Below are 12,557 nucleotides of genomic sequence, written 5' to 3' on the forward strand. Positions count from 1 at the left end.
TGAGATATGGTCCGTGCTCTCAGGGAACTTGGTCTAATGAGGCAGACAGAAGCCAGGGAAACAGAATAAGTACTAACTGTGCTAAAAGTACAGGAAAACAAACTGAGTGCCAAGATAGAAAATAGCAGGGCCCATTTCACGGAGGTGCATGGAAGAACTTTTTGAGAGACGCTGAAAGATGAACAAACAGGAGCCCGCAAAGCAAAGGTGGCCAGGAGTGGTCCAGGAGAAGGATATCACACAGGAAAGACCCAGGGGGCAACGTCGGGCTCGTGTCAGGTAAACACATGAGCGACTTAACAGTGAAGGACAAATAGTTCACCTTGAGCCCTGGCCGGTTTGGCTCAGTGGATAGAGCGTTGGTCTGCGAACGAAAGGGTTCTGGGTTCGATTCCGGTCAAGGGCACATACCTTGGTTGCAGGCTCCTACTCAGCCCGGGCCCTGGTCGGAGCTTGTGCAAGAGGCAACCAATTGATGTGTTTCTCTCACAGCAATGTTTCTCTCTCTCTTTCCCTCTCCCTTCCACTTTCTCTAAAAATCAATGGAAAAATATCCTCAGGTGAGGGTTAACAACAACAAAAAAATAGTCCACCTTGACTCTTAGCCACCTGCGTTTGCCTCTGATATATTTTGGGGGCAAGCAATGTCTGAGCCGTTAGGGAAGCAACTTTTTCATTCAACCACTAACACTTTACAGCCTGGCGAAGAAATTAGAAAACTGCTGTTCACCTCCACAATCTGTTTTCCTATGCTTGTCCTTCCTCGGAGGGGCCACCCAGCCCTGGACAGCCTGTGTGGAGAGCTTGGTTTTCAGCACAGGAAGGGCAGTCTCCGGTTGGCAGTGACCAGGCAGTGGGGCAGCCTGCTTTCCTCGGTGGGCACTGGAGCTGTTCAGCCTGGTTCAAGTTCTGGCTCTCCCTCTCCCCAGCTGTGTGACTTTACGCATCTCTCCATACCACTCCCCTCATGTGTAAAAGTGGAATGTCTGAGGTTCCAACGAGATAATATATTTTAAACACTTAGAATAGTACCTGACTCCTAGAAGTACTCCATAGACAGTAATCACTTAAGTATTTTGTTAGCCCTGGCCAGGTAGCTCGGTTGGTTGGAGTGCTGTCCTAATATACCAAGGTTGTGGGTTCAATCCAAGGTCAGGACACATACAGGAATCAACCAATGAATGCATAAATAAGTGGAACAACCAGTCCATGTTTCTCTCTCCCTTCTCTCTAAAAGCAATCAACAAATAAAAACGTATGCTAAAAAGGAGCCATGGGTCCCAACACTTCTCTACTGCTTAGTTAGGCTGGAATAAATTGTTTTACAAACTTTTTTTAAAAGTGTGAGAGTAAGTGGGCCACTTGTAGAACATTCAATAGAGCGCTCGGACTTTTGTCCAGATCACTATCATAACAGCTGCCACACGAGGAACCAAGTAGCCAGGCTAGAGCACATGCTTAATAACTATCAGGGAAGACCATCTGAAGTGTTTGCTATTTCTAGGAGAAACTTATTTGTGGCAGGCATGCTACTTGCCTACCCGAAACCCATTCTTCCCCTTTTCTTCAGTTAACAAACTCCTGGTTTTCTTTGGGGCAGTAACATGCCCAGCTAAAAGTCTTCCCCATACCCCTTGCAGCTAGGAGTGGCAATTTGAACCAGTTCTGGCCAGTTAAAAGTCAGCAGAAGTTACTGGGTGAAACCTCTTGGAAAGCATTTCAGAAGAAGCCAAGTTGGATGGCATCTGCCTTTTGTCTCTCCTTTTCTCCCCCTTTTCCTATCTGGAATGGCAGTGATGCCTGGATATGCAGCAGCCATCCAGGACTATGAGGAGGAAGACTATACACCAAATAAGGCAGAACAGAAAGACCGAAGGAGCACTAGCCCTTGGCTTATTACCCCTGAACTTACTGTTAAACAAGAAAAAACAAACTATTTGATTAAACTTCTGTAGTTGGGTTTCAGTTACACGCAACCTAACACAATTCTTACAAAAAGGGCCAAAGTGCTAACCAAGGCATACACACTGTTTCTTTAGCCAGCCAGAGACAAAGCTGGTGACGGAACAGTGGTTAGTGGGTTAGGTATTCTCCTTACCCTTCAAATCCCTCTGAACCTGGACATGGACATAAGAATGAAAACTGGATCAAGAAGGCATTCTTCAAATTGAAACGCTTTTATTAGAACACTAATAATTGCAGATAAAAAAAAGTGAAAACAAATGCTATTATTGATTAGGCAAATTAGTTGGAAGGAAGATTTCTGCAGTGTATACAAAATGTAAACATTTGCCCTGGGATTTCCCACAGTTGGCACAGTCCATAAGGACTTATTTGGAACAAAAATATGTCTATCAGTATAGCCTCTACAATGTCTGTGAACTTGCTCCATTGAAAGTTAAAGTTCCGAGCACACCCCAAATTTTCTATGCAAAAAACTAAAAATGGCCACCAATCAAGGCAAATTGAACATCAACTGCTACATGTGGAGGCAGAGGCATGGAAGCAAATCAGTCTTCCAACAGTGAGCTCCCACTCACCACACTAACTGTATTTACATTTACCTTGACAGAGATTACAAAAATATACACAGTATATAAAACCCCTGCTTGAGTCTGGGGTAGGTGATGAAATATTTCTTGCTTATCAAATGCTCCATGCTCCAGAGAGAGGCATCAAATCAGTCACTTGGACTCAGGGGGAGACTAAGAAGAGGCCCTCTTCTGTTCAGAAAATGGAGACTCATAAACTTCCATGGGTGGGCAGGTACAGACCAGGTGCTGGTCGCCATAGATGTCATCGATCCGGGCAATGGTTGGCCAGAATTTGTTCTCTGGTTTCACAAAGGGCTGTAAGAACAAAGGATGAAAAAAATATTCTGCCATATTTTGAGAGGTTTATCTTGTGAGAGGATATTACCATGATACTCCCACAGCCTAGTATACCACTAGCCCAACAAGTACTCAAAAAGTACAAGAAGCTAGCCCTAGCTGGTTTGGCTCAGTGGATAGAGTGTCGGCCCACAGACTGAAGGGTCCCATGTTCGATTCCAGTCAAGGGCATGTACTTGGTTGCAGGTTCAATCCCTGGCACTGGTCGAGGCACATACAGGAGGCAACCAATCGATGTGTCTCTCTACATAGATCTCTCTCTGTCTCTCCCCCTCCCTTCCACTCTCTAAAAATCAATGGAAAAATATCCTTTGGTGAGGATTAACAAAACAAACAAACAAACAAAAGTATAAGAAACTAAAAGCTTGTTCTCGTCCCATCAGACAAACTATACAGCATCTTCTCCTTCATACAAGAACCATAAAAGAAAAAGAAATAGTCCTAGCCGGTTTGGCTCAGTGGATAGAGCGTCAGCCTGCATTCTGAAAGATCCCAGGTTGTGGGCTCGATCCTCAGAGGGGGGCTTGCAGGAGGCAGCCGATCAATGATTCTCATCATTGATGTTTCTATCTCTCCCTCTTCCTTCCTCTCTGAAATCAATAAATATGTATATTTTTTAAAATGTGACATAATACATTTTTTTAAAAAAGAAATAATTGCATTTGGAGCCATCTCACTATTGGATGGTGGTAGAAAACATCTACTTGACAAGGTCTCCTACTGGGACTTCCTCCACTGTGTGCCCTGGCAGATTCTCAGACTCTGACTTCAGAGACGTCTACACTCCGAGGACTTCCCTTGTCAGGGCCCACCTTTCACAATGTGTCCCCCAGATAATTACTATGAGACTGTAAGAGTGGGAGCCCCTCCGAGTAGGCGATGGACCCTCGCAGGCACGTGGACACTCTCACAGCTGGCACAGTCAGCTTCCGAGGAGAACTTACGAGTGGGAAGGCTGCCACCTCTCTGGAATACGGCCGATCCCAGTGCGAGGATGTGACGCAGGTCAGGGAGTGTGGAGACATCTGGGACAGACACGGATGGGAGAGGGATCAGAGCAGAACACCGCCTTCTCCCCCGTCAGGGAGCTTCTAACGGAAGCCCGTGGACAGAGGAGGCTGTTGTTTTGTTTCACTTTGGGGGGAAGGAAATCTTGGTAGGAAATTTTTTATTGTGAAATATTTCAAATATCAAAAAGTTATGGTAATATAATAAGCACATCTACTAACCAACATCAATCCACATTTTGTCATATTTGCTTAACCTTTTAAAATAAAAAACACTGGAGGCAGTTGAAGCTGCCTGGATTTCCCCTCTCCGCCTCATTGTTTGCCCTTCTCCCCAGGGATGACCACTATCTTGAATTTGGTGTTCACCAGTCCTATCATGTTTTTATATTATTATTGCGTATATTAATAAACAGCGTATAGCATAGTTTTTAAACCATGTATCATCCTATGAGTATTATTCTCCACTTGCTTTTGTAACACAGTATTATGTCCTTTAGACATCTATTGTCATTTTAAAAACAGCCTAAATCCTGAGAGAATCAGCAGTAACCAGAGTAAAAAAAAAAAAGTACAAATGATCATATTGTCTTCCTTCGTTACCCTGTCAAACTCACACTAAGTTACGTACCTGCCTTCTCCTGCCACCCATTGGCCCCCGCACTCCATCTTCTGCTGGGCAGTTTTAAAAGTTGCTCAGCATCTCAGAAGTGTTGTCCGGCTTGGAGCCATAACAACACAACCACAGCCTTCATGGTGTTCTCAATTCATGCTACCCCGGCTTAATATCTGGACCCAATGAGAAACTTAGAGCTCTCACTAGATATGAAATAAACATATTGTAGAAGAGGCAGGATAATGCCTAACAAATTGTTCTCCAACATAAGCCACAAACACTATAAAACATTCAAGGAACAATCCAGTTGTTCTAAGAGGTAACTGCTTGTCTTTAATGTAAGAACTTACCTTTACCCTGAGTTTGTGAGGTAAATAATCTCACTGGATTGCACCAAACAGGGACACAGAATAAGACTTCCTCAACTAAATGGAGCCCTCAGGCCTCTGCTCCCTCTGTGGCAACCAGTTGGGTGCATGTGGTGTGTAGCTGCCACAACCCCCAAAACAATGACATAAACAACGTTAAGACATAGAAAATATCTACATTACACTTGAGTAACAGCCATGTTCAAGATTTAAACTTCCAAGTAATGAATGCATCATCTCAGAAGAATGGCCTTGATTCTAGGCAAGAATATCATCTTCTGATGAGGGAGCTCGGAGCTTGCTGACACACTGGCCCAACCATTTTATCCTCTATGGGACTTTTTGAATAAAGTCAGTGCCTACAGACCTTCAGTGGATTGACCTGGGGGTCGATGCGGCCCTCCTCAATGTCGGCGATTTCCTGCCGAATGCTTATCATGGCATCACAGAACCTATCCAGCTCTGCCTTGTCTTCCGACTCAGTGGGCTCAATCATGAGAGTCCCTGCCACTGGCCAGGACATGGTAGGGGCATGAAATCCTGCAAGGGAGACCGGAGAACATGTGACATTAATTTTGACCTTCCCAATTTGGAAGAGACACTCTCACATCGATGTTTCTCTCTGTCTCTCCCCCTCCCTTCCACTCTCTCTAAAAATCAATGGAAAAATATCCTTGGGTGAGGACTAACAAAAAAAGAAAGGAAGGAAGGAAGAAGGGAGGGAAGGAGGGAGGGAGGGAGAGAGGGAGGAGAGGAGGGTGGGAAAACACTATCAAGGCTGGAGATAGTAAAGGACTTGAAAGTTTGGAAGTACTAGATGGTAACTTCAATTACCACCTCCCTCCTGGCCCCTTCTCTCTCTCCCTCCAAATGCTGCTGCAGTCAGACATGAGATGCCAGGAGTCTGAGTCAGGTTATTGGAAGAGTCGTGAGGAGATTCTGATGAGGCAGCTGCTAATTTTATTAATGAAACCACTCTCTGGCTCTCCCATTTATTATCAGTATAACTTTGCATAATAAGATCATTCATTTGAGAGAGAATGAGACACACACACACACACACACACACACACACACACACACACGGGACTCCCATTAAGATGCAGTAGTAAACCTACTAAATTATTAAAGTTTTCATTTTACTTATTAAAAGAAGTCATTCAAAATCATCATTAAAATTAAGATGGGACTCCACATCCATTGAAAGGCAAAGTTCTCTTCAACTTAGCCTTTCTGAGAATTGAAGGGTCTTTGATATTATTAATAATGTCACTAAGAAAATGTATTTTAGCCGAAACCGGTTTGGCTCAGTGGATAGAGCGTCGGCTTGCGGACTGAAAGGTCCCAGGTTCGATTCCGGTCAAGGGCATGTACCTGGGTTGTGGGCACATCCCCAGTAGGAGATGTGCAGGAGGCAGCTGATCGATGTTTCTCTCTCATCGATGTTTCTAACTCTCTCTCTCTCTCCCTTCCTCTCTGTAAAAAATCAATAAAAAATATATATAAAAAAAAGAAAATGTATTTTAATAAGGGCTGTGCTGAGCAAACATCCACTAATATACAAAGGGCCTGCGTCACTTAAAATCCTTCAAAGAAAATTGTGTCACCGCTGTGAAAACATATGCCTATTCCTCGTCTCTAGAAGCAGCGGAAACAGCTGTGTCATGCCTGAAATGGTTGTAAATATGAATATAAAATGCCACTTGTCTCTAACACTTCCACAGGTAACTTGCTCCACTTCTTCCCCCATTATACCACCTTGCCTCTTCATGGACCTCTCTGTGTACCAAGAGTGGGAAAGAAATAAGATTTACCAAAAACATGGGTAGAGAACAACAATCATTTTCTTTGGGATTTTTAATTTTGTTAACTATGCAGACATCTTGGCTGCCTGGAGTCAAGATGCATGACTTATCTTTCAAAGGGCAGTACAAATGCAGTCATAAGGGGGAGTTTTTTCTCTATCACTTCAAAGGTTGCCTAGAACCCTGGGCTCCCCACTTAGCCTACGGATCAGTTTCCTGTGGTGACTGCACATTCGGTTTGTGCCTCCAGGAAGTGGTCCACAGCCAGCTCCAGCATCTGTGTGAATGTCAAAAGCCCCAGTCCGTGTCCCCCTACCCCCGCCCCTACCCCCCCCTACCCCCCGCCGGCCACCTACCAGGGGTCACTCCCAGGAGGCCACTCACCATAATCCTGAAGCCTCTTGGCCACATCCACAGCCTCAATATTTGCAGACTTTTTGAAGGGTCTTGTATCCAAAATAAATTCATGAGCCACATAACCTGTTAGGGAAAATTGTTTCATCTCGAGATTAGCATCAGTTTGTTGTTTTACACAAGCAAATGGGCAAATAAATCAGCCTTATAATGCATGTTGAAAAGCATGGGCACTTGGTGAGTTTATAGGTGGAAACAAAGACTTCCTCGTTCTTACTGCGAATAAAAATGTTTAACATGCCAGGCCAATGTATCCGATCCTTAGTGCATAACACACCCTTGAGCCAAGAAGCTAATGGGAGGTGGGACTTCGGTGCTACGGCTCCGCTGAAACATTCAACAGAAATTTCTGGGGATGAGATTACTTCTAACCTAAAATCTAGTTGCAATAGTCATCGCAGGCCTGATCCTATATACAAAATATTTCTAACGCTCAAGATCCATTGACACCCTTTTCAGGAACTTTCCCCCCAACATCCAGTAACTGTTTCTTCTGTCTGTGTGCAAATATACTAAACATATATCCATAAGACACAGAATTTTATGTGGTTCTTCAAAGGGGCTTTTGAAGTTTCGGTTTCAGACTGAGAATTAGAAATAAGAGTTGTCAAAGCACACACCACAAGTGGCAAGGGGTTGATAAGGCCAGAATCTCTGAGGGGTCTGTTCACTTGTTCTCGTATAGAAACGATCGCCTCGCTATGCCCAGGCTGCTGTCTCCCCAGCATGAGCTGTTGACCACCCATCCATCATCAAAAACACCAAAGTTAAGTCAGCATTTCCATAAATAGAACAACATTCCCGGGAGCTTCCCAAATGCCATGCCCACACAACAGATGAATTTCCTTCAAGGAAAGCATCTACACATGAGATAATAATGTACTCTTTCTTAATCTGCTTTGCTGATTTTCAGCAAACAATGAATTACTTAACAGGTCCTTGGAGCAGACAAGTCCTCAGCCTAGAGAATAGCTCCAGTCCTTAGCAGCCCCTGAATATAGTCTGTGAACGGCTCTGCTTTTTATGTAGTGAACACATATGGATAAACTGGTTTTGTTTGAAATAAAAGTATGAGATCCTGAGGCTTTGAATAGACTGTTACTGCATGCTTACTTTTAACGCCTGCTTTGTAACAGTGATGGCAATTACATTTGTGAGGAGTGTGACTCCAAAGTAGGAAGTTGTATTCATAGGTGTGGGGGGCGGAAAGTGCCAGTTGAAATGATCAGGGGGAAAGTCATGAGATTCAAGTCCTCATCAACTATTAATTCCAAGAATCCTAAATGCCCTATTACGCTACTCCATTTGGGAGCCCAACCCTTGACCTTTCTTCGCTGAGCCTCTGGCAGCCAACCCAGCATTGTGACAATGACTTAAGGAAGGAGACTAATGTTCTAAAGCAGCAGTCGCCAACCTTTCGGACCTCACGGACCACCAGTGGTCCATGGACCACATGTTGGCGACCACTGCTCTGAAGGACACTCAGCGGCAGCGGAGGAGGAGGAGAGGGACACATGAGGGTGGAGAGGAGTTGCTCTTGCTGGTGGGCAGGGAGCAGAATCTTCCAGAGGTTCAGTAATCGCTGAAAGGCCCCATCCAGCCCAGCCCTGCCCAGCCCAGCCGAGCGCTGCTAACACCAAGGCTTCTCCGCAGAGGCCCCCACCACAGCCTAGTGGTTTGGGAAGAGCTCCATTTTCAAAATGAGGTTCAGATGTTATTTTCTAAATCCATCGTCTAATGCATTCAGATGGAAACGGTAGTGGAATTTCAGCATCTTTCTCTCCCCCGCTACTGAGCCCGGCAAAGGGTGAAATTTAAACTTGGTGGCTTTTGGAGGCCAGATCCCAAGATGTTCATCTTTGTTTGCAGTTTTTAAGAAGGAAAGATATACAAACCTTCTATGGTATAGGGTGAGTCGGGGCAATCTGAAGTAGAAATTGTATAAACTGATCAGCACAAGTTTTCACTGAGTAGGTGTTTCGCTGGGCCTGACCATGACTATCACTGAGAGTCTGACTAGACAGCAAGTCAAAGGAGCAAGGAGAGGAAGGGGTGGGATGATGGAAAAGCAAAATAAAAATGGCTTGGCTCCAAGCTTGGAACATGTCCCTTCCCAACCCCCGGAAGTTAATTATCTCCCAAGGCTACAAAATGTGCTCCAGAAAAAAAAGGACTTTTCAAAACCCCCCTTGAGCTTGGCCAGTGTTGCTCAGTGGTCAACTTCTGAACCAGGAGGTCACGGCTTGATTCTCGGTCAGGGCACATGCCCGGGTTGCGGGTTTGATCCCCAGTGGGGGCCGTGCAGGAGGCAGCGGATCCATGATTCTCTCTCATCATTGGGCCTCAGGAGGTGTTTCTCCCCAGCCAGGGATCTGAGGGCCTAGCTCCTGAGGCCCATGTCCACCCATAAAGGCCACAGGGAAACCTATTCAGGGGCAGGAATTTCCAAGCAGCGTTAGGTTTGTCCAAGGACAAAACAGGACAGGCATTTAAGAATTTAAACCATAATTAAAACAATGGGATATGAACAAAATTGTCTACTCCACTGACAGGAACACCATTTAGATTAAAAAGTGACCTTAGCCTCCCACAAGAGTAGACACTTGTGAATTTTTTAAATTTCTCCTTTAAAAAAGTATCATTTTACCTGAGGTAATTCCTTTCTTTCCATATCCTAACAGAATAAATACTGCTGCTGCTCTCCATCCCAATTCCTGCCTGCCACTCCTCTGCTTCACAAAACTATAACCCTCAACCGTTTAGCTGGTATTTTCAAACTCTCAAAGAAATGGTTCATAAAGGGAAGCCTGGAGTTCATTAAAATTGTTGCCTCATAGTCATGGGTAATTCTGAAGTCTTTTTAGAGCTAGTAAATAGGAATAAAATGAATAACGGTCTTCGGATATTGCCATTAGACATTTTGGAATACAATATGTTTAAAAACATTTTCTATTTTGGGCCCTTGGGAGATAAACTGATAATTCTTTTCTAGGCCTTAAAATACAAAGCCTCAAATTGTATAATGAATGTGTTTACCAAACCAAACATGAGACAATTTTTGGTTTCATGAACTTTGGGATTGGGTAATAAAGTCTGTATTCACCAGTCCTTTTCTGCTTGGGATGATAAATAGGATTCATTATTTAATTCTGGGGTAAAATGTCAAAACAAACGGAAAATGTTATCTGTCTTTTTATGCTGCAAATCCCTAGGACTGGGACCATCTATGCCCATAGAAATCACTTAACTGCTAAGCACATGGTGGGCACCTGAGAAATGCTTGCTCACTCTCCTCTGTCCTGGAGAGCCGCCCATCCCCCACAGTCCAGGCAACAAGCATTCCTGCTGTAAACAACTACTAGTAAACCGGGCATCACAGTACTCTGCGCACTTACTAACAACCACCGAGTTGTACATTTTAAGTGAGCGAGTTGCATGGTACGTGAATTCTATCTCAATGAAGTTGTCAAAGTTAATCATAAGGGAAAATGTCAATATAAAAAAAATTAAAAATAGAAAAAAACAAATATTGATAAATTATAGCACAAATATGGTGTTTTACTCATCAAGTTGGCAAAGATACTTTGGTTTAGGTTTGCATTGCTTTTTTGTGCTCACTAGGCCCTGGTGCCATGGTTATTCTCATCTATTAACTGTGAGAAAATTCAGTGCAAAGTCTCTCGGAGGACAACTACGCCCTCTGTATCAAGAGCTTCAGTGAGTTGATAGCCTCTGAGATAATAATTTCTCTTCGGCAACTAACCTAAGGAAACAATCAGAGATTTTTTTTTTAATCCAAGAAATTCAAACAACTCAGGGAAAAACCTATAGAATTGCTGAAATTGTGGTATACCCACACAATAGAATTGATGCAGTCACTTTCAAAGAACATGTAATGGCATGGGGAAGTAATCACAATATAAAATAAAGTTAAAAAAACAAACAAACAGGACACAAGCCCTAGATGGTTGGGCTCAGTGGATAGAGCATCGCCCTGCAGACCGAAAGGTCCTGGGTTCGATTCCGGTCAAAGGCACGTACCTCGGTTGCAGGCTCCTCCCCAGTCCAGGCCCTGGTCCGGGCCCATGCAGGAGGCAACCAATTGATGTGTTTCTCTCACATTGCTATTTCTTTTCTTTTTTTAAAATATATTTTATTGATTTTTTACAAAGAGGAAGGGAGAGGGATAGAGAGTTAGAAACATCGATGAGAGAGAAACATCAATTCAGCTGCCTCCTACACACTCCCTACTGGGGATGTGCCCGCAACCAAGGTACATGCCCTTGAACAGAATCGAACCTGGGACCCTTCAGTCCACAGGCTGAGGCTCTATCCACTGAGCCAAACCGGTTAGGCTTCACATTGATATTTCTTTCTGTCTTTCCCTAACTCTTCTACTCTCTCTAAAAATCAATAGAAAAATATCCTCAGATGAGGATTAAAAACAAAACAAGAAACAAACAAACAAAAACAGGACACAAACTGTGCTTATAATATGATCTCAACTGTCTAAAACTAAGATGAGAAGGAATACAGCAACATATTAATCGCAATTGTGTCTGCTAGATTGAACCATGGATCATTTATATTTTCTTCCTCATACTTTTTTATTTTCCCAATTTTTCATGTTGGGCACCTATATATTATTATATAACCAGACAAAACAAATACTAAAGCTATTCCTGAAGGCCAATACATAAGCAGGATGCATTTCGCAGCGCAAGAACTATATCTGAATTAATTAGTAGCTCTAGCAGCTTCTTTAATATCCACTTCAGAAGCACTTTATTGTGTTGCTTAGAGACACATTGCCCACAACTTTCTTTCCTCCTCTCTGGGGAGCATTTCTACCTGAGCTTCTGGTTATTTAGCTCTTTTCTATTTCCAAACTCTAGAACCACCCTTGGGTACATATTTTTTAAAAATATATTTTATTGATTTTTTTACAGAGAGGAAGGGAGAGGAATAGAGAGTTAAAAACATCGATGAGAGAGAAACATCGATCAGTTGCCTCCTGCACACCCCCTACTGGGGATGTGCCCGCCACCAAGGTACATGCCCTTGACCGGAATCGAAGTGGGGACCCTTCAGTCCTCAAGCCGATGCTCTATATCCACTGAGCCAAACTGGTTAGAGCTTCGGTACATATTTAAAGGCAAGACCAGCCTTTAAATGAAAAATCACAGATGTAGATGTACACTCTCCTGTGCAGGGAACCCAAAGCCAAAGAGTGGCCTCCTTCCTGTGGCCCAGAGTCTGGGCTGCTGCCTACTGACTGGTCTCTGCTCCAAGTCCCCTCTGTTCCTTCTCTGATTCTGAGCCCACGCTCTGTGTGCCTACCTGGCACCATCCCCTCCCCTCACCTCCAGGGTGACTTTGTTTCCCCGTCTGTTGTTCTCTCCATTGAACTTCGCTCTCCCCTCTTCACTGCTTTTTCCATGGAAACAAAACAAAAC

General features: G+C 43.8%; 1 protein-coding gene across 1 annotated transcript in view; it reads right to left on the reverse strand.

Moving 5' to 3' along the window:
• Positions 1-1,507: 1,507 nt before the first annotated feature.
• Positions 1,508-12,557, reverse strand: part of GLDC (glycine decarboxylase) — a 75,643-nt gene continuing 64,593 nt past the window's right edge. Inside the window, exons 21-24 of the mRNA XM_006104020.3 lie at positions 7,072-7,167; positions 5,250-5,422; positions 3,836-3,916; positions 1,508-2,849 (exon numbers count right to left, since the gene is read on the reverse strand). Coding sequence (XP_006104082.1) covers positions 2,706-2,849; positions 3,836-3,916; positions 5,250-5,422; positions 7,072-7,167 — 494 coding nt within the window. The 3' untranslated portion in view covers positions 1,508-2,705. The remainder of the gene's footprint in view (positions 2,850-3,835; positions 3,917-5,249; positions 5,423-7,071; positions 7,168-12,557) is intronic.

Source organism: Myotis lucifugus, unplaced genomic scaffold, assembly GCF_000147115.1.
Source record: "Myotis lucifugus unplaced genomic scaffold, Myoluc2.0 scaffold_533, whole genome shotgun sequence".
Classification (NCBI taxonomy): domain Eukaryota; kingdom Metazoa; phylum Chordata; class Mammalia; order Chiroptera; family Vespertilionidae; genus Myotis; species Myotis lucifugus.